Source organism: Lynx rufus, unplaced genomic scaffold (genome assembly GCF_022079265.1).
Source record: "Lynx rufus isolate CCGP_SWC_20201006 ecotype Redwood Valley unplaced genomic scaffold, mLynRuf1.p SCAF_2, whole genome shotgun sequence".
Lineage (NCBI taxonomy): Eukaryota > Metazoa > Chordata > Mammalia > Carnivora > Felidae > Lynx > Lynx rufus.
Window position 1 is genome coordinate 33,608,876 of NW_025814834.1, and position 22,919 is coordinate 33,631,794.

At 42.6% G+C, this 22,919-nt stretch overlaps 1 protein-coding gene and 1 non-coding gene across 3 annotated transcripts in view; both read right to left on the reverse strand.

Moving 5' to 3' along the window:
* Positions 1 to 22,919, reverse strand: part of KIAA2012 (KIAA2012 ortholog) — a 109,039-nt gene that overhangs the window by 29,978 nt on the left and 56,142 nt on the right. For both annotated transcript variants that reach the window (XM_047084827.1, XM_047084826.1), the window contains exons 14-15: positions 9,079 to 9,216; positions 170 to 242 (exon numbers count right to left, since the gene is read on the reverse strand). In XM_047084827.1, coding sequence (XP_046940783.1) covers positions 170 to 242; positions 9,079 to 9,216 — 211 coding nt within the window. The remainder of the gene's footprint in view (positions 1 to 169; positions 243 to 9,078; positions 9,217 to 22,919) is intronic.
* Positions 1,903 to 2,009, reverse strand: LOC124516743 (U6 spliceosomal RNA). The gene has a single exon (XR_006963149.1). It is a non-coding gene; the product is annotated as a U6 spliceosomal RNA (small nuclear RNA).

A 22,919-nucleotide genomic window follows, 5' to 3' on the forward strand; every position in this document is an offset into this window, starting at 1 on the left:
GCATTAAGTAAGAACAATCAGAGTCTGAACTCAGCACACTGGTCTGTTTTCTGACTTCCAGGCTGAGAGGAAATGGAAGGGTCATTTCCCATTAACATCTTTGAACCAATGCAAACCTCATTAGATGATTGTTGTGATAAGATTTAAAACCCAACCTGGCTGTCTCTACCTTGGGTATCTTGATGATTTTCTCTGAGGGGTCCTCCTGGTTCTTCATGATAGTCCATTTCATCTCCATTTTCCTATTAGGTTAATACACAATAAAAAAAAGTACATAAGACAAAATAAAGGCAAACACTCCTATTGTCTATGCCCTTTGGAAATCCAGTTCTTCTCCTTCTTTGTCAACTTATTTTAACTTCAGTGTCCAAGAAGTCTAGTACCAGTGTGAATAGCCCTAAAGAGCCAGGTGGGCTTAGCTGCACTGTTGAGCATTATGGGGGTCTTAGTTGTATTTCTCTTGTGGGAGGCTTGTCCCATCCACATGTACGGTGTTCCATGCCTGGCATTAACTGGGGGGAGGGAGGTGGGGAGAAGAATGCCACAGGCACAGACCAACTGGAGAAGGAAGCAAGGTACCTCCAGGGACTTGATGGATGACTGATGTGATGAGAGCAGAGGCAGAAAGAATAGGAAGGGTGGGTTGAATCAGACTCCCAAGGACTTGAAGGCAGATTAAGGGCTTTGGTCTTATCTTGAACAAATGGAAAGTACTGAAGGTGTAAGGCAAGGAAGCAAAAGGGTCAGATTGGCCTTTTGTGGAGTTTCCAAGGTTGCCACGGATTAGGTTTCTTATCACATTGAATCCCCTCTTCCTTCTTTCTCTCAGTCATACAAATTGCTTGCAATCCACCATCTAGAAATTTCCATAATAGTGGTTCGCAACCCTGGCTATGAGTTAGAATTATTTAAAAGGTATGATATCTAATATTTACCCCCCAAAAATAAAATCAGACTTTCTGGAACTAGGGTATTTAAAATTTTTTTTTTAAACATTTATTTTTGAGAGACAGAGAGAGACAGAACATGAGCAGGGAAGGGGCAGAGAGAGAGGGAGACACAGAATCTGAAGCAGGCTCCAGGCTCTGTGCTGTCAGCACAGAGCCTGGCACAGGGCTTGACCCCATGAACTGTGAGATGATGACCTGAGCTGAAGTTGGACACTCAACTGACTGAGCCACCCAGGCGCCCCTGGAACTAGGGCATTTTTAAAGTTTCTTGGGTGATTCCAACATGTAGCCAGGATTGAGAGTCACTGATCTCCTCTAGAGATTAGAAGAGAAACTCGTTGGTAGCCAAAGTGATGTGACAGGTAGAGTCAAAGACTTAAGTAAAGCCACATGTGTCTGAGGAAGTCAGCTCTTGATCTTTGTCACGTGGATCTCTGCTGAGTCCCTAGCTTCACTTCAGCTACAAAGAAGGAATTGGATATGGAGAGCCCTGGAAGTTTCTCCTAGGACTAAAGTTCCTCTACCTTTAGTGACAATCAGTTTTTCCACTTAATTATCAAATACCCAAGCTGCTCTGGAAAGAGACAATTAATCTAATTTGTTTGACATTCTCTTCTCACCCTATAGCTTTTTACCCTGTGTATTTTTTCACTTGTTAGCTTACCGTTTGTAGCCAATGAGATTCTGACATAAAAGAGCTAGAGCAGGTAAGTGATTTTCTTTCTTTCTCTTCCTTCCTTCCTTCCTTTTTTGCTTTTATTATGATTAAGTTTCTAAAAAAATTTTTTTAAGTTTATTTTTTTCGTAATTTCTATACTCAACATGGGGCTCAAACTCACGACTCTGAGATCAAGAGTCTCATGCTCTTCCAACTGAGCCAGCCAGGCTCCCCTTAAGTTTTTATTTTAATTCCAGTTAGTCAACATAGTGTTATATTAGTTTCAGGTATACAAGAAAATATTGAATGCTCAGGAATGTGCACAGCATCCTCATGCAGGGGCCACACTAATCTTCTCTGTATTGCTCCAATTTTAGTATATGTGCTGCTAAAGCGAGCAAAGTAATTTTCTTTCTTTTGTTATTTCTCATTTTGGAGACAAACAGGATTTGGTCTTGGTGCAGTAAAGAAAATAAAATCATCCCTAAATAAATGGAAAGGTTTTTGAAAAATTACAGCAGGAAAACCCACCTCAGTCATAGTAAACTGCTAAGTTATAAGAGTAGAAGAAAGATAAACGGAAAGACATGCCCTATTAATCTAACAGGAAACTGGATTAAAAGGGAGAAACAAGCTTGCTCCTTTGGAAGAATTTCAAAGGCAAGAAGAATAAACCTTCAGTCTTAATATGTAGCTATGAGCCTTCAGGGGCAAGAAATATTCTTCTCATTTTACAGATGGGGAGATGGAGGCAGAGAGAGTCAGGGACTTTGAAAGAACCTTCTGGCACATCCCTATTAGAAAAAGAAATAGTCTTTTTTATTTTTTTTATTAAAAAAATTTTTTTTTCTGAAGCAGGCTCCAGGCTCTGAGCTGTCAGCACAAAGCCCGACGCGGGGCTTGAACTCACACACCGTGAGATCATGACCTGAGCCGAAGTCGTACGCTTAACCGATAGCCACCCAGGTGCCCCAAGAAGTAGTCTTAATTTGAAATTCTGTCTGTTGCTTAGAAAACTATAAAAAAAAACCTGTCATGTTTTAGATAGATGAACACACATGAGAAATGACTTATACCTAAGGTTATTCACTGCAACAGACTGAAACCACCTAAAAGTCCTACCAATTGAGGACTAGTCAAATACATTATGGTAATTCATACAATGGAATACTACACAACTGTTAAAAATAATCTCTTTACAGGGGTGCCTGGGTGGCTCAGTTAGTTAAGCACCAACTCTTGATCCCAACCCAGTACTTGATCTCAGGCTCATGAATTTGAGCCCCCATGCTGGGTGTGAAGCCCACTTAAATACACACACACACACAACACCTAAAACTAAACAAAATGCAACCTGTCATTTTTTTCCCTAAACGTTTATTCATTTTTGAGAGAGAGAGAAAAAGAGAGAGCGCGTGCGCATGCCCGTGTGAGCGGGGGAGGGGCAGAGAGCAATGGGGACAGAAGATCTGAAGTGGGTTCTGTGCTGACAGCAGCCAGCCTGATGTGGGGCTCATGAACCATGACATAGATCATGACCTGAGCTGAAGTCAAACACCCAATCGATTGACACACCCAGGTGCCCCTGTCATTTTTTTTTTTAAGTTTATTTATTTTGAGAGAAGAGAGAGACAGCACAGGGTGAGGTGGGGGTAGTGGTAGAGAGAGAGGGAAAGAGAGAATCCCAAGCAGGCTTCGCACTGAGCGTAAAGCTGGACGCGGGGCTCCATTTCAGGAGCTGTGAGATCGTGACCTCATCTGGAAGAGTTGGATGCTTCCCGGACTGAGCCACCCAGGCACCCCACAATCTGTCATTTTTAATATGAGTTACAAGTGCAATGACTAAACTGAATGATTGAAACATTGAAACAAGTGTAATGACACTTGGTGAGTGTGCCAAAGAAGCTGAAGGACTGAAAATTCAATCCTAGCTCAGTTATTCTGGCCAAGTCATTTGCTCTTCATCTGTTCCTTCAGCCCATGAACATTTATTGAGTGTCTGTTGTGTGCCAGGTCATGTGCTAGGCATTGGGGGCACCAGGATGAAAGATCTATTCGCAAGCAGCTTGCTGGCTTGTGGAAAAATGACATAAAACCTCAGCATTGCAATGCTGTGTGATAAATGTTGTGACAGATTATGACAGGTTTCTGCAGGACCTCAGAAGGTGAAGCTAAATTAGTCTAGGGAATGTTTGTTTACCAGGGGACATAGTGCTAAGTCTTGCAGAGAAAGGGAGGTAGGGCAGTTCCTGGCAGAGGAAGAGGCATGTGCTGGTCAGGGGGCAGTTTGGGGTGGCTGCAGTGCACGGACATTGTGAATTAGACAGGGGCCAGGTTTTGCCGGTTGCAGTATGGAGTTAAAAAAAATTGATTTGTTATATTTTTCTATTTATGAAAGAAATACATCTTTGATGCCAGGATCTAACCAGAAGGCCAATGGGGACATGGTAAGGAATTTCAAACAAACCAGTGATATGACTGAGCTGTATTTAGAAAGAGCACTGGCAGCAGTATGGTATTATAGGGCTGTGGGTGGGTGGGGATAGTAACAAACACTTTGTAAACACAAACTGCAGCACCGAAACCAGACATGAGACACAGCTGCCTGAGTGGCTGGGGTGCAGGTCCTGGAGTCAGACTGCCTGCCCTGGAAGCCCTGACTCTTACACATCATGCCTTACAGATCATGCAAGTTACTTAAACCCTGAGCCTCAATTGCTTCAACTGACAGGGGCTCGGCCAGGTGACCTGAAGTTCTCATCTCTCCTTGGAGAATCTTCCTCTGGTCTTGCCCACTACCCTCATGCACAGCACCCCATCTGAGCATGGTACTTCTAGGCTCACAGCAGGCTTTCATGACGAGCTGCCAGGGGACTGGAGGAGCATGGGATGCTGGAGTCAGATGTGGGGCTCCTGTGGGCCAGGAGCCAGCCGCATGACCTATCACTGAAACTCACTCTCTCCACCTTTGAAATGGAGTAATAATAAATACATACAGAGTTCTTAAAAGGCCTGTTTAGGAAAATACGTTTAGAAAGTCTGTGTAACATACCACAATACATACATCTAAATGACCTCCTTAATAATGGAAGAAAACCAGTATCTCCTTTAAGAGTTTTAACTTCAAGGCAGTAGTACAACTTTTCTTATGCATTAAAAGATCCCACATGGGGGCGCCTGGGTGCCTCAGTTAGTTAAATGTCTAACTTCAGCTCAGGTTACGATCTCGATCTCGTCTTGTGGGTTTGAGGCCAATGTCAGGCTCTGTGCTGACAGTTCAGGGCCCGGAGCCTGCTTTGGATTCTATGTCTCTCTCTCTCTCTGCTCCTCCCCCACTCATGCTCTGTCTCTTTCTCTCATAAACCAATAAACATTTAAAGAAAAAAATTTAGGGGTGCCTGGGTGGCTCAGTCGGTTGAGTGGCCGACTTCGGCTCAGGTCATGATCTCGTGGTCCGTGAGTTTGAGCCCCGCGTCGGGCTCTGTGCTGACAGCTCAGAGCCTGGAGCCTGTTTCAGATTCTGTGTCTCCGTCTCTCTGACCCTCCCCCGTTCATGCTCTGTCTCTCCCTGTCTCAAAAATAAATAGACGTTAAAAAAAATTTTTTTTTTAAATAAAAAAAATTTAAAAAAAGACCCCACACATTTTCTTTAATAAAGAAAACCAATTTATGAAAATCATAAGGTATCTTGTGTTAAGATTAAACTATATTATTAAATCTCTGTTCCTCTCCTAGGTTCTGAAGCCAAAACAAAGATGTATAATTAAATTTTCATAGGAATGTAGTAGATAGACCTCATCAACATCACGTATTGTGGGTTTTATGGCTTTGAATCCCAGTTCTCTCTGCTGGCAGCCATGTCACTGATCATTGTCTCATTTTACCAGTCCCCAATTTCCTCATCTGTACAGCTGGAATCTATACACTCACGAGGAAAGGGGTAGGAAAATTAAATAAATTTCCAATATGTGAGGGCCCTGGTCCTAAGCAGGAGTCAAGGAATGTTTGTTCATTTCTCCTTTATGAGTTGAATCTCTTGTAGGTGTGAACATTCTTTCAAAATTATTGTTTCATGTGACCCTTGCCTCACCATTGAGAGATGGGTATGGAGGTCCCAGTATTATGATTTCCATTTTACTAAAAAGGAAGCACAGTCACAGAAATGACTGTCACTCATTTGGCGTCTTCAGTGAGGCTTTGTGGCAGATGGTTGAAAACATGGGCTCTGGAGATGGGCTGTCTTTATCTTGTTCCTGTCATTTACCAACTGTATGACATTTGGGAAGTTACTTAACCTCTCAATGCCTTAGTTTTCTTACCTGTAAAATGGGATAATACTTATTTCCTAGATTCGTTTTGTGAATTAAATGAGTTCTTGCATGTAAAACTTAGAACAGAGTCTGGCACAGAGAAAGTGCTCAGTAATGTTAGCAATTATGATTATTTGCATCTCTTTCCATTTCCCTTTTCAGCCTCGATATTTTTATCTCCCACCCTTATCCCCTGAAATGTGCAATGCTTCCTATAGGCACTAGGAAAAATGAATGAAATGTCGTGTGGATTGACAGGAAATACACAAATGACATGTGTAGAATGAATTGGTTTCTATAAAGCTCAAGAAACTGAGGACAGAACTTTCTGTTTGAATTCACCATCCTTTTCTATACAAGCCCTGAGATTTGTCCTTTTCTAGAAGGCAACCCCTAAGAATCTAGGAGCTACCATGTCAAATAAAAAGTCTACCTAAGGAGAGTTTTAACACTGAACATTTGCAAGAAAGGGTGTGCTCTTTTGGGCAAGGACAGTTTGGGAGTCAGAAAGCCTAGTGTGTCCCTATAAGTCCCCTGTAGAAGCAGACTGAGTTACAATTTCTGTTAGTCTTAAAAAGGGTGGACCAGAAAGTGGACCTTAGGGATGGTCATCCCCTTCCCTCAGTAACATGGTACCAACATTACTGAACAAAAAGTGTACCACAAAAGCACTGTGGACATTAAATACGCAAAACAATTATTATAAATTCAATACTCTGAATTCTGCAGTTACCAGATGTTCCCTAAATATACTTATCTCATTTCCATAGTAATTATCACCTTTGAACATACTATACGTGTTGCCTGGGGCAGGACAAGGATCTCGGTCTGTTTTGTTTGCTGATGTATTCCAAATGCCCAGAAAGGGTCAGGCACAGAGTAGCAGTAGATGCTCACTATAGATGGAATGAATAGTGATGATACTGATGATACCTCATCCTGGAAAGTACCAACCAGAATTCTTTAGGCCTTAAAGGGAGAACTAAACTGATGCTAAGGAAAAAAAGAATAGTTTCATTAGTGTAGGTGTTTTGGGCTCTATTGTGTTCCTCCAACATTTGTATATTGAAGTCCACCATCATCAGTACCTCAGACTGTGAATGCATTTGGAGATACGGTCTTTAAAAACAGGGATGCCTGGGTGGCTCAGTAGGTTAAGCATCTGACTTTGGCTCAGGTCATGATCTCATGGTTTGTGGGTTCGAGCCCCATGTTTGGCTCCGCGCTGACAGCTCAGAGCCTGAAGCCTGCTTTGGATTCTGTGTCTCCCTCTTTCTCTGCCCTTCCCCTGCTCACACTCTGTCTCTCTCTCTTAAAAATAAACATTAAAAAATTTTTTAAACCATAAAATGAGATGCATTCATCATTAGGGTGGGCTCTAATCCAATATTACTGGTGTCCTCAGAGGAAGAGGTGATTAGGACACAGACACACACACAGAGGGAGGGCCATGTGAAGACACAGGGAAAAGATGACCATCTACAAACCAAGGAGGAAGGTCTCAGAAGAAACCAATCCTGCCAACACCTAGATCTCAGACTTCTGGCTTCCAGAACTGTGAGAAAATAAATTCTATTGTTTAAGCTACCCAGTCTGTGGTACTTTGTTTGGTGGCCCTAGAAACTAATATAATAAGAAATGAATCAAAGTAATTGTTTTGAATACTTGTAGCATTTTTTTTTCCTGCCCAGAATCATTCTTTCTTATTCTGGTTATAAGGACCCTGTTTTCTTTTTTGAAACATTCTTCCTCTCCCCACTTTTAGTCCCTGTAGCCTCAAGCTGAGTCAGTTAGTGTATTCCAATTTCCTGGCCACAGTGATTCATTTGGGCATGGGCATGTGACCCAACTTGGGTCAATAAGATTCAGTTCCAGAATGATCTAGAAAGAGAAGTCAATAGTCCTCTTGTTACATGGGGAAAGAGCCTATCTAAGAGGAAACAGAAGAAAGCAGAGCCCAGCCACAGAGTGAGACAGATTTGGGGTAAATACATCACTCTTCATCAAAGCCCCACATTGTCAGTTCTGGCTGGGATTGGAGTAGCCCAGAGAAGATGTGACCTGAGAACTCTGGATTAGCTGAGGTTATGAGGGTGACCCTCATGACCCCTGAAGTCTCTGACAGTCTATAGTATTGAATAGTGCCACCATCACGAACCTACATATATTTGGTTTCCTCTCCTCTGTTTCTGTCTTTCCTCGTCACTATCAAGGGCCTGGGATATTGTTCTCTAGGGTAGTATAAAGGATCTGAGATCCTTCTAAGCCAAGGCTTGCTTTGTTCCTGATCAGTTTCTTTTACTCCCTGATCATTTATTTCCAGTCCATTTAGCTCTGAGGAGGGCAAACAATGGGTAAGAAGAGAACCCTAAGCTCAGAGGGCTGTTGGATAAGAAGGCAGTCAATTTATGGAGTCTTGCTTTGTTCCTGATTAGTTTCTTTTACTCCCTGATCATTTATTTCTGGTCCATTTAGCTCCGAGGGGGGCAAAGAATGGGTAAGAAGAGAACCCTAAGCCCAAAGGGCTGTTGGATAAGAAGGCAGTCAATTTATGGAGCATTTAGGGAGCACCTTCCATGTGCCAGGCACTGTGTTAGATGCTGGGGCAGGACAGAGTATTGCAAAGGTGGACAAATGACATCCCCACCATAGCAACTCTCAGCACCCTTAACTAGATATGAAACTGAGCTTAGGAGAATAATGAACTCTCAGAGAACAGACAACAAGGTCAGACATCCAAAGAGGATATGCAGTTGACTTGTAAATAGTTACCAAAAATAAGTCTTCTCCAGTCAGAATACCAGCTCTACTCAGTTACAGTGATAAAACAGTAACAATTATTTTAGCTACTGTCAAGATAAAATGAATTATATTTGTTTGTTTTATGAGGTAGTTCAAGGTTATCCTTTCTCATCTCTTTTTTTTGTCCCCCACCACCCAAACCAGACACCCAACTGATTTGTCCCCGATGGCTGGCTGTGATTACCGTCCTAATTTGTTCTTCCTTCATCTGCTACAAACTGCCTATTTTCTGTCCTTTCTGATAAAGCAGGAACTCTGAGGGACTTCTGAAGCTGTTTTTGTACCATGCAGAAATGTATTAACTGGGATGCCTGTGTATGTGTCTATAAAACTCCTCGTCTTCTCAGTGTGAGATCACCTTCAGGAACGGCGTCATGTCGATGTGCAGCTTGCGCGTGTAAAATTCTTTTCTGTTTGAACATATCAGCCCTTTATTTATACAACTTTGAGGCTCTCCTCTCTTCTGAGCTGCTGCCTCCAAGGACTGCTGGGCTCCCTGTGAAGAGAAGCAGAAAGCCCAACTTTCATAGGAATGATATACAGTGCGACAAGAGCTAGTCTAAATCCCCAAATATTTATAGAAAGTAATTTTTCATCGTTGGAACACTAGTCATAACACCTATTTTTATCATTGAAGACACAGGGGACCCATATATATATATAGAGGATAATCCAAGACTGGTTATTAATTCATACCTGGGGTCAGTGTAATAGGAAAGTGGAAAAAAGGACCTTCCTGTGTTTCAGGATTGTAATCATTTTATTGAATCCTCATAACAACCCTGTGAGGCAGTTCTTGGTATTCCCATCTCACAGATGAGGAACTGCAGGCTCTGAGAGTTATTTAACGTAATTAGCCCAAAGCTATGCAGCTGGTAATTACCGTGTGCCCCAGACTCCATATAGCTTCCACAAATGGTTATCAAATCTACCTTGCAGATAAAGTTACAGCAATACTCCAGTTTATTTGCAACCTTAAAATGTATTTGATGTGTTAGGAGGAGTGATTTGGACGAATCTAGCAACAAGGAAGGAAGAATGGGCTAATACAGGGGCCTAGGGCCTCTCCAATGTCTCGGGCCATGCTCTCTCTCCTGTTACCACAACATGAAAATGATGTCATGATTCAGAACACAACAAAGTTTGATCTGATGTCGCTTTCCAGCCCATGCTCCATACTGCAACCCGGTTGATCTTTCCAAGATGCAAAGTGGACCATACCACTCTGCTTAAAACATTCAAAGGCCCTTGCCCTCAGCATGAAGGCCAACCCACTTAAAAAGCTTATAAGACCCTTCTTGCCTGGCCCTGGACTATCTCTCCTGCCTCATTCAGTCATTCAAGAAATATTTATTGAGTGCCTTTTCTATGCCCAGTAGAGCAGATACAGCAGTGCAAGAAGCAAACAAGTCTCCAGCCCCATGAAAACTACACATAGATTTCATTGAGAGGGAAGAGATAACAAGTAAGTGGAACATAAGTTATGTCTGCCAGTGATTTGTGACTTGGAGAAGAATAAAGCAGAGAGGGGAGTAAGGAGTAGCTGGGATGGCAGTGTAGGCTGCAATTTTAAGCAGGAAGGCCCCATAAGAAAGTGATTTTTGAGCAAAGCTCTGAAGAAGGTCAGGGAAGGTTCTGTGGGGCTCTCTGCAGGAACTGTTTACTTCACTGTGGGAATAGCAAGTGCAAAGAACTACCATCAATACTGACCTTTCCAAGGTCAGTTCCTGGAGACTGTCCTTCCTCCTCCTGGGAACACATTCCTCCCTTTGGGTTCCTCCTCATCCTTCCGGTCTGGCTTGCTTGTCCCACGTACCTTCCGTGACATCCAGAGCACTGAGCACTTCCCTCATTGCCCACAATGATGCTCATGCTGTGCAGCCAACTCCCCTCCCCACTAGACTACAAGCTCCATGAGGGCAAGAACCATGACTGTGCTGTTTCTAGGTAACAGTAGTGCCTAGCACAGGGTATGGAAACAAACAGATACTTGATACACATTTGCTGAACAAAAGAGTAACAATCACATTGGGTGCAAGCTACATGTTATAGCCCAATTCAATTACAATGGGTAGAGCCAGTGAGAACATCGTTAACAGGAAGTATGTGCTGACCTCCAGAGACCTATCCTCTCCATAGCACTGGCTCCTCCTTCACAAAGAAGAAAGTTATTTGTTATTCTTTAGGGCTGACTTGCTGGGGTCACTAGTGTGCCATGAGATCACCCTGGGTGTGGATTTGATCATTTCCATATTTTCTAGTAGACTAAATCTCAGATGTCTGTCTCTCTGGGCCATTATAAACTCCCCTTCCTATAACATTTATATTACTTTAAAGTATTAATGATGAATTAACTGTTGGGCCCCCACAAGCAGCCCTCATTTTGATGCACGCCCCCACCCATTTCCTTTGTTTTGAAATATGGCTAGAGATAAAGACTTTCCTGGACAATTACATACCCAATTTTTTGTCATCTCAGTCATACATCTGATTAGCTTCTTGGAGTAAGATAGCCCCTCCCTGTTTCTAGATCAAATGAAAACATTTGGTCTGAGCTAGAATCACACAAAAAATTTGAAGCTTTCTAGCTTCCAAAATCATGCATGAATCACTGGGTGGAATAATAGAAATCAGACAATACTGATTTGAGGGAAACTTCTCCATTATCTTCCAGAGAAGGTTTTGTGTTAGCCCAGAAGACAAAAGCGTACTCACAGCCAGTTCCAATGGTTAGAATTACTTTAACTCCTTATGTGGGGCTCAGGTTGAAGACTGGGGAGTTGAGAGGCTTTGAGAAAAGTCCTTCCAAGGGGCACCTGGGTGGCTCAGTTGGTTGAGCGTCCAACTTCATTCAGCTCAGGTCATGTTGGTGTGGTTCACAAGTTTGAGCCCCATGTTGGGCTCTTTGCTGACAGCTCTGAGCCTGGAGCCTGCTTCATATTCTGTGTCTCCCTCTCTGCCCCTCCCCCGTTCATGCTCTGTCTCTCTCTCAAAAATAAACATAAACAAAATTTAAAAAAAGCCCCTCCAAATCATCTGACCTGTAAATCTTTCTTTTTAAATGTTTATTTATTTATTCATCTTGAGAGAGAGAAAGAGCATACACACGTGCATGCATGCAAGCAGGGAAGGGGTAGAGAGGGAGAGAGAGAATCCCAAGCAGGCTCCATGCTGTGTCAGTGCAGAGCCTGACAGGGCAGGGCTCAGTCTCACAAATCGTGAGATCATGAGATGAAATCAAGAGTCAAGAGTCAGACACTTTAACTCCTTATGTGGAGCTCAGATTGAAGAGTGGGCAGTTGAGAGGCTTTGAGAAAAGTCCCTCCAAATTATCTGACCATAAATTTTGTGATAAAACAATTCTCCCAACTGTATGGCTCACCTCTTTAACATTAGGGGCCATGAATTCTAGCTTGATGGAATGTCTTCAGTGAAGGCTCTCTAGTCACTGGAATGTGAAGAACTGTTTTTCCTTATTACATTCAACTGTTCTAACAAATAAATGATAGTGAAAGGGGGTTTGGGGGTTTGGAGGAAAGAAAAGATTGAATATATAAAGAGGATTCTGGGAGGTGATGAGAAGAAGAGAAAAAGTCAGAAAGTTAAAATCAGGTGACAAAGCCATGTGTTGGGATGGTTTTTCATTTATTCATTAAAATGTTATTTATTTGGTGATGTTGTATGTGCCAGGCAAACAAACACATACATAAGTTGGACGATTTTATTTGTTTTTTATTATTTTTAATTATTTTTATTTTTGAGAGAAAGAGAGAGAGAGAGACAATGAGTGAGGGAAGGGCAGAGAAAGGGGGACAAAGGATCTGAAATGGGCTGTGCACTGACAGCAGCAAGTCTGATACGGGCCTTGAACTCACGAACCACAAGATCATGACCTGACCTGAAGCCGGACGCTCAACCAACTGAGCCACCCATCAAGCTGGATGATATTAGATAAGTCTATGAAGACAGTGAAATGGGATAAGATGGAAGTTGATGGGGAGGGGTGGGACTTGCCTTTGGGTGATGAGGGAAAACCTTTCCAGGGTGACTTGAACAGAAAACTGGGGGACAAGAAGAAGCCAACTCTGGAAGGATCTATCTTTAGCAGTCAGTGCAGCCTGTATCTGATTATTCAGAGGTAAAACCAGGTAGGGGTTCTCTGAAAGGACAGTGGAATTCCTGATTTCTAGGCCTGTTCTAAGCAGCCCTTTGAGCTCCATCCCTGATCCTGCAAGGCACCCTTCTGTTTCTGGGTGGGAGAACCATCATAATTGACACTTGCAACTCTTGGGCTATTTTGAGAGCAAAGACAGCAGGATAAATAGCAAACAGGAGTCAAGGTATCTGAAGATGTAGAAAGGGGAAGAAAACACGAAAAATAGAAGGGAAGGAAAATGGGGGAATTAGAAGAAAGGAGAGATGCCTGAAGCTTTTATGTTTCTTTTACATGGATGCTTTGCTGGGAATGATTACAAAACCAGTGGAAGGGTCAATGTTTAGCAGAAAATCAAAACCCACCTGTATTGTATTGTAACTACCTTAATATTTTCATGTTCTGCTAAAAACACCTGGAAGCCTTTCTCGTCAGTAAGTGAAACAATAAAGATTAATGAGTTAATTTGGTAAAGCTGATTTGAATTGCACAGAAGGTGTTGCGTAAGTACTTGGCATTTAAAAAGTTATCTGACATTTAAAAGGAGATGGCTGTTAATGAATTCGAGAGCTAATCTTATACTCTGACAGAGTGAGCCATGGAAAATCCAGGATTATTATCTTGCTGTAAACATAATGTGATTCAGTTGAACGCCAGAACAAAAGAGAGCTATCCGCTGTAATACAAATATCCATATGCTCACATACATAATGTAGCAAAACTTACAGAGGATGTCCATTAAATAAATATAATTTCCTTTCTTACTCTTATAATCTCTGAGCCACAAACTTAAAAAAAAACCCTTCTCTCTGGTAATTTTGCCTCCTCCTTTCAATTTGTGTATTTTGAAGGGTCACCACCCAGGGTTGGCTATGTAGTCACTGGAATGTTTTACCTTAAGAAGGAAAGCAGATCCTAAACGCAGTCAGCTATATCTCTACCCATGGGGCCCACAGAGCCCCAAAGATATAGATCTGTCCTGCAGGCGTCTCTCAGACCCTCCTCTTTACTTCTCCCACTCCTTTCTAATTGGGGTTCCCCATCTCTGTAGCTGTGGCTTAATGGCTCCAAGAGGAGCTATTGTCCCTCATTAAGAAGGCTGCAACACTCTCGCTGTCTAACTGCCTCCCACGCAGCTCACAACTTCATTCTGCCTGAGAGAAAGCTGCCAAGAGTCTCTGGGAACCTGTGGGCAAGCTGAGCTGGAGGAAGAAAACAGAAGGAAGGAAGGCCTTTGTAGCCAAGATCTGAAATGTACTGGGGCACACACCCCATCATTATCTTAATGCATGGAGAGCAGGGTCGGGAGGCCTTTGCTGAAACCCTTATGTGGTCTATCAAGTTGTCACATCAAACCTCTGTGCACACAGGGCATTTGTCCCCTCCTGTGAGCAAACAAAAGGAAAAGAGCGAGTCTCTCCTTTGGACCACCAGGCCCCCCTCCTTGGCTGAGAGTCTGTCCTTCCACTTTCCTGGGGGTTGGGGGACTCTGAATCCCAGCGGGGATGAATAGATCTGAGAGATTTAGTCACTGGGGGTGGGGAGGGGTGAGGAGGACTAGGATTCTGAACTTCCCCCTCACCATGTTCCCTGCTGGGGGGGTGGGGACCAAATCCTGGAAAGGGTCACTCTTGCCTGGGGTCTGAAGGGTCTGGCCAGTTCCCCAGCACTTGGCCTTCTCAGGCCCTATTATTTCTTGCCCATGGAAGCCTGTGGAACTAAAAGGATGCAGTAGGAATGGGGACACAGTGGGGGCTAAGAAGGGAATGTAGGTCTATAGGGCTCCCTATGACTGGGCTGCCTGGGGTGGGATCTCAGTGGGCCAGGGGCTTTGTATACACTATCAACTCAGGGTAACTGGGAGGAGACCCTGCCTGTGCAAGGTCAGCCACCCCAGCCACCCTAGGTCCTCCTCTGAGAACTTGTCTCAATCTAGGTTTCCCTGGCCTGGAGAAACAGAAGACCTCTAGTCTTTAGGAGGCCTGATGGAACACCAGGATCTCAATTCAAAACCCCATTTGCCTGCACAGGCTCTTTCTGAGGAGAAAGGACCCCAAGCCATGGTGTGGTTCCACTCGTCACAAGTCTGCCCTGTGGTCCCTGTGCCTGTCACTTGGGTTCATCCTGTTCATCTTGGCCACTTGACATCCTGGCCTGTGTTTTGTGTTCTAAAGGCAATTTGCTGCTGGTGAGATGTGCTGAGTGGACAGTTTTAGGAGGGCTGTGCAAGGAGGCATGGTAGAGAGACAGTTTGGGAACCAGAGAAGAGCCTTCTTATTTTTCCTCCTGTCACAAATTTTGGTCTCTATCTACTTTTTTATGCCTCAACTCTATGAAAAGGATCTGACATCCTCCTGAGTGTTTAACAAATTAGCCTCATAGCTAGCAAACTTAGATTAGGAAGAGAAACACTGCAATCTCCAGTCTTAGCTTTTGTGAGAAACTCATTTATTGACTTTTGTCATTTCGTTAAGCTTTCTATGCCTCAGTTTTCCTACCTATAAAATGGGGCATTTGAATAATGTTCCACTCAGGGAGCATTTGAATAATGAAACCCAGGACACCTTAATTCCAGGGCTTTTACTATCTGGAAGTAAATCTTATCCATCAGTTCTAATTGATATTGTCTTCAGTTTAATTAAGTGCTTTGTTGACATAACAGAATCATTGTTTATCTGGCTTAGCAGGAGCTGGAGGAGAAAAATTTTAAGCCAAAATAGTGATCTCTTTTGCCCCAGGGGAGGTAGAAACTAGCTTTTTCTGTGAGGGGGTGTCTGGCTGCCTTCAGGCTGTAACTGTGCCTGTGATTGAGAGATGACATCCTATTTTCGACTGGGAGACGGGAGGTGGTGGGATGCAGAGTGGGAAATCTGAACGAGTCCCTACCTGCTTCTAACCCAACACTTTAACCCCAAACTGTGTGACTTCCTTTTTACATTGGATCTGGTGTGACTTTTCCAATCTGACAGACAACCGAGAGACAGGGAATCTCAACTTGCAAACTGATTCCACTGTAATAGGTCATTTAAAATCAGCCGATTTTCACTAGAAAAAGAAATGATGCCCATGTTGCTTTGATTTCTACACTGGCCCATTGAAGTTGATCTAACCCATAATTTAGCTGGACTAAAAAGCTGAAGTAGCCCTGGTAGTGCTGGGATGGCAGAGGACTGGAAGAAGAGAAACAAAAATCTCCGTTCTCTTTCTTTCCTGCCCCTTCCTTTCCTTTGGGTCCTCCTGTCCTCTGACTTCTAAGTTTTCCTGGGCAGCACTGCTGGATCCAGTGCTCCTAGTGCCAAAATTCTCTGCCTCCCCCCTGTCCCAGGCCTTCAGCTGTGCTTCCTTGGGTGCAAGACAGGAAACAATTAAAAAAAAATCAAAATGAGATATGAGAAACCCAAAGGAATCTCTGATAGGTAGACCTGTAAGCAGTGAAACAAAATCCAGACAGCATGGATACTTCGTTGGGGGGATATTTGGGCTTGGTGGTTGGGTGTAATGGGGGGTGGGGGAAAATGGTTAGGTAGACTGGCTCACAGTGCTTTAAATTATTCCTGCTTTTCAAGCTTCTCATTTTCCACATCTGACCCCTTAGATATATAAACTCCCCAACTTCTGTTTTATAATGGCTTTCAAGCAGAGAGCAGGGCAATGGAATAATAATTACTATTGTAAATTATGGGATTACTTAGTGACAAACATTGTGTTAATCCCTTTCCATATGTTGTTTCATCTAATTCTTGTCATGACCCCATGAGGGACATATTTTTATCCTTTACTGATGAGGAAATTGAGCCTCTGAGAGGTTAAATACCTTCCTGAAACCACACAGCCAGGATGCAAGAAGCAGGGATCTAAATGCAGCTTTGTGGGATTCCCAAACCAGCAGGCTTCTTTACAAGTGCAGGTCACATGTTGAATGGGATTCTGTCTGTTGTGACATCTGTTTCCTCATCTGTAAAATGGGGATAATACCCATACCTACCTCATAGGGATGTTGTAAGGATTAAAGGAGATAATCCTAAACCCTGCACATAGTAAACCTCAAAAACATTGACTGTAATTACCATCTAAAAAGACCCTCTCAAGATAATGGGGAGATAACTGTAGATACTTATAATATAATGGAGGTTCATTATACTAGCCCCTCTACTTTTGCATGTGTTTGAAATTTTCCATAATAAAAAGAAAAAGAAATCAACTAGGCACATATCATGTGTCTAGTTGGAACTAGCAGCCAATAGATTAATAAATACAGATGTCCTGGAATAAATGACAGTCACAGTGAAAATTCAAGTAATAAAAGCCTGGTTTTGTAATTAAAAACAAACCCCTCTCAGTAAATTATCCTTAAATTGTCAATGGAATTTGGGGCTGACAAAATAATCCTGTGGGTGAGGTTGAACCAGAAGTTAAAGTTTGCTTAGATCTTCAAAAAACCTTTGAATCAAGCTTCACAACCAAAACTATTTACAAATCCAGGGAGGGAGAAAGGAGGAGAGGAGGGAAAGAAGAGGGAGAGGGGACCAGCATGGAACCTGGAAAAATTCTGTACCATGCGTTTGGAAATGAGTAACAAAAGGTAGGGAGCAAAGCCCACTTCTCTGGGTGGGGAGATGAGGACAGCTAATTCTCTTAGAAATCAGTGCTAGGCCCAAACTTACTTATCAGCCTCAAAAAGATCTCCAAGAAGGAGATGGCTGGTGACATCTTCAATTTGCACATGACCCAGAGATTGAAATACCAAATTGTGCCAACCAACAGCAGGAAGTGTCTGGAGATTGTGTGAGTTGTTAGAGAAATGTCAGCTGAACTTCCGTATCATTATCACTGTAAATAAAACAAGTGCAATTCTTCAAATCCTATTTGGAGGATTATGGCTTTTTTACCCAGAACATGGTCCTTAATGTCAACTAAAGATGGTCAGTTTTTTCCCAGTAGCTACCATGTGCCAAGAACTGTGGTAAACACAAGGGATACACAGATGAATAAGGCAGAAGTGGTGGGTGGGGGGCATCTGTCTTTAAAGATTAGTATCTTGTTCTTTTAGATAATAGCCAAAAAATTCAATAGAAAGCAGGATATGGATCAGAAGGATATTGAAACAAAAGGTTATCTTTGTACCCTTTTGTACAAAAACTTAGCGTGTCTACAGGTGGGTTTTGTGTGTGTGTGTGTGTGTGTGTGTGTGTGTATGTGTGTGTGTATGTGTGTGTTTTGTCCTGCAAGAGGAAGGCTGAAAGGGGATATGAACACCATCTGTCAAACCACCAAGGAAACAGATGGGGTAAACATAGGTTTATTCAACCTAAATCTTAGTGTGCTAGAATTACAGGCTACTCTTTGAAATCCCCAAGAAGTAAATTTAGGACACCTAAGATCAAATATGAATTCATACTCTTGTAAATTCATGAAACCTGAACTTAAGAGATAATACAGGATGAAATAGAAGTGGCTATGAGAAATGGGGAAAAAGGACATAATTCCAGTTTAACAGGATTTTTAGGACACTACCAAAGTTCTAATCCCCACAAAGCAACAAAACAAAACCCAAGATAAAGCATGCAAGAAAGGATGTTTGCTTTCCTTAACAAAGGGAGAAAATTGACAATGAGAAAACTGGTGAGGTAGTTTCTTTCTTATTTTAAACAAAGAGATGCAATGATTCTTGGGAAATCTAATTAAGGTTTGAGCTTGTACTTTGATACTCTTTACTGACAACCTCTCTGCCCTGATAGCTCTATAAACCACTGGGCTAAGGACCCTTCTTGCTCCAAGCTTACATAAATAGATCTGTGTGGACAAGAGAGTTTCATAGTTTGAGATCCAAACTTTTCAGAAAAAGAGGTAAATTCATTGTCCCCCAAAGTCTAGGGTCAGTGGGATAAAACAGTGAAAAGGGGTTGAGATCCTTAGAAGAAGAATTCTGGTGACCCTCTCCAACAATTTAGCAAAAACTAAATAATTTTAACAGTAGTTAAAAAATAATGGCACTATGATATTGCCTCTTGTTTAGCTTTCTGTATACTTGTTGTTTACTGTGACTCCTAGATCATTTAAAGCCAGATGTGAATAAAACTAGCTTTCCTCTTGATTCATTTTTCCTTCTTACAGGGAGGATTTTGAAAGAAAAATGAATAATAGTGAAAAATAAGACAAACTAAAAAAACCTCAACTCAACACGGCCCTAATTTCAAATTAGCATGACAGAAATTTTTTGCATGCATTATTTGCAAGTCTTTTCCTTGCAGATTGAAGATGTCACTAGGCGTCCTTCTTGGAGATATTTTTGAAGCTAATAAGTGAGATTGGGCCCAGCACTGATTTCTAAGAGAATTAGCTGTCTGCATCTCCCTGTCCAGAGAAGTAGGCTTTACTCCCTACCTTTTGTTACTCATTCCCAAAGGCATGGCACTGAATTTCTCCAGGAAAATTTTCTATTTTTTTTACATGGTTGCAGTTCTAGTTAATAATTACATTGATTTCCACTTTTAAAATTTAATCCATAGCTCTCAACTAGGGGTGATTTTCCCCTACAGGGGACTTCGGCAAGGTCTGGACACCATTTTTATTGTCACAACTGAGAGATTGTGCTATTGGCATCCACTGGGTAAAGGCTAGGGATGCTGCTTAAACATCCTACAACCCATAGGAAAGCTCCCCATGACAAAGAATATCTGGCCCAAAGTGTTCATGGGGTGGAGGTTGAGAAACCTTGTGTTAAACTGTTAGTATTAAATTACAGTTTCTAGTATGAACAAGTATCATTTTTAATGAATGAATTAAACCTTTCACCGAGAGGGATATGTCATAATTAATGTAATCATTTCTTTGATGTTGGACTATGAGGCTGTTTCCAATTTTTCCTTATTATAGATAATCCTGCAGTGGACATCTTCACTCATTTTTTCAGCTGAATTATTTCCTTAAGATAAATTCCTAGGAGTCAGAAGTACTGAATAAATGAGTAGCAATATTTTATCATGCTTCACAAGTTATATTGCCTGCCATTTTGCTTTACAACTGGATTGAACCAAATTGCAACTCACCAGAAGTGTATAAGTGTACCAGTTTTACCAAAACATAGTACTGGGTGTTGCCATTAAAAAAAAAAAAAGTGGGAGAATGGACTACCTGGCTGGCTCAGTTGGAAGAGCATGTGACTCTTGATTTTGGAGTTGAGTTGGAGCCCCACTTTGGGGGTAGAGATTACTTAAAAACAAACAAACAAACAAACAAACAAACTTAAAAAAAAACTTTGGGGCACCAGGGTGATCAGTCTATTAAACTTCTGACACTTGATTTTGGCTCAGGTCATGATCTCACATTTGGTGAGATCGAGCCCCCTGTTGGGCTTCGCAGAGCCTGCTTGGGATTCTCTCTCTCCTCTCTCTCTCTCAAAATAAATAAATAAACTTTAAAATATTAAAAAAAAAAAGTGAGAGGAGGCATACATCTCAAATATAAAATGGTACCTCCAGTTTCCCTCAATCTGCATTTAAATTGCTACTCAGGATAAATATTTTCCATACTTGTTTTCTATTGCTATTATTTTTGATATAAATTGTTTATGTCTTTTACTTGTTTTTCTAACTGGTTCTCAATGTTTTCCTTTTAACATTTAATGTAATCTTTATCAAGTATAGATAGCAATGCTGTTGTAGTTAACGCAATTTTTAAAAAACTTTTTTTCAGTTTTGCTTTTTCTGCCCCTCCAGCATAGATATGTTAACGTTTCCTGCTGGTATTTTCATTTACAATTTTAATACTCTTTTTAGGTGCTGGTCACCTCACCCAACCTGCAGCCTCTATACAGAGAGGCCCTGGGGAAGAGGAGAAGCTTCTCGCGCGATTGATGTCAGCCACCGAGGTAAGAGCAGTACTCGGTCGCTGACGGTAGTGGAAACTCATTTCTCTTAATCAAATGAAAGACCCGAGGAGGAGCCACAAGGCAGAAAGGAAAATATACGTGAAGGAGAATACCAAATTCTGTGAGGAGTTTGAAGGACCTGCATTAAAAAAAGGGCATCATACCTTTAGGACTTCAGAACTGGCAATGCTCCGTGTGCAGCCATTAATATGCAAAAAATGCCTTCATAAATACTTGATTCTGTTCACAGTGGGGAGGCCGTTCATTTGAAAGAGGAAATGGGAGCTTGGAGTTGAAACATGTCTGCTTGTCTCCTTTTTCTTTTTTCACTGCTCTTTTCATCTGCACATTTCCCCCTTGTCGTTTCTTCCCCCTCTTTCCGCTTAACCCCCTCCTCCAACTCCCAGGAAGTTGTTGATGTCGTTGCTACTCCGATTTCTACTTGTGGATTTGCCTCGAGGCCCTGATCCTTGGCCGGCTGTGGAAGGGGCGACTCAGGACCTAGTCGCGCAATTTGCCACCCCTTGTGTGGGAGGCCGGAGCCCCAGTCCTTCCCGCTCGGTTCCACGGAACAGACGCACACGAGCCTTCGAGGCTTCAAATGCAGCCGCTAGGGGGCGCCCGGAGGCAGCCTCCCGCGCCCAGGGGCTAAATCCACGAACCCGGTCACGGCTGGCTTTTCCTCTCACCCACGCGTCAGAAACTGTTTTCCACGTCTAGGTCTGTGACTTCTCGTGGAAACATGGGGATGCCCATATATTCCACCTCTGGGTTTTTTCTTTCTCTCTTTCTTTCCTCACAGCTAGCGCAATGATAAAAAGTAAAAGTGCTTTATGTGACTAAACGCCTAATAAGGTCAGACCCCAGTGAGGGGAGGGAGAGGGCGAGTCAGTGAGGAATTAATGGGAAGGAAAGAAAAGTAGAAACTGCTGATGCTGATAAAGATCAATTTTGTGTGCTATCCTAGCCTGCTTCAGAGTGGGAAGGCAACCCTGCAAGGAATCCACTGGATTTGCCAGCGGCCCATCAAGGTACGTAACTGAAATCTGCTGGGCAGAAATTTGTTTCTAAATCCTTTCCAGATGCTTTATAGTAAACATGAAATTAGTCATTTACATGGAGTAGGTTGAGGAAGTAGTTAAAATTGAAGTCAGTGATTAATCTAATAAAGGGCCATTAGCCTCAAGAAGTAAGGGGGTGGGGAGGCATGGGAGCAGCCTCCACCTTCCTCAGTCTCCCCCGCCCCCTGCCATTTTCTCTGTGTTTAGGGGCTGGTGGGGCTCCCTAGGCTTTTCCTCGAATGGCTTTCCTCTTGGGGGCTACTTCTAAAGGAAGTAAGACCACTGTGACTTGAACAAACCAACTGGTTCTGTTGGGAGGAACGGCCCTCCTTTCACAAAAAAGGCACACGAGGTTCTCAGTAACCTGGTTTGCCACAGCTTCTCTGGGGAAATCCAGGATTAGGGTTTAAGACCCTCGGCCTGGTGTTCCTCTTTCTGACTGCAAGGCTAATAATTCAGTCTAGGGCTTCATCTGACGTGACTGAGCCACTGTTTTATTGCTGGAGATATTAGGTCTCCTGAAATACAACCAGGGGAGCTGTGTGAATTTGGAGTGCGTTTCGGGTAAGTGAGGCATCTGCAAGGCCTTTGGAATTGTGGAATTATCAAAATATAGCAGGGTATATTTTCCTTGGTTACAGACTGTCTTAAAAAAGAAAACCTTCTAGATCCCTCATAAAGGCTGTCTTCAAAGCAGGCATGTAAAAAAAAAAAAAATGCAAACGTTGGTTCAGTGTTTCCTCAGTAGCAAGAAGGGTCAGCTCAGCTGTGTTTTACCTCAGTGGAGGCCTGACCCGGCCCGGGGTTCTAACAGTGAGAGTTCAGGTCCTTTCTCAGAACCCAGCTAGGCACACACATGAAACTAAAACTACTTTTATTATTATTGTTTTTTAATAAATGTGAGGAAAGAGGAGAAAGCCAGGCTGTGGCAGGAAGTTGGAGATAAGGGAGAAATAGAGATCATGCACCCCTCTGTCTGCCCAGGCTGTGGCCCAGCAGGTCGAGAGACCTGAGCGTGCCCTGGAACTGCGCTGTTTCTGCCTCAGGTTCTCTGAGACCCTGGGTACAGCTCCAGGAATTCCTCCTGAGTTGTCTCTCTAGAGTGAATTTGAAGA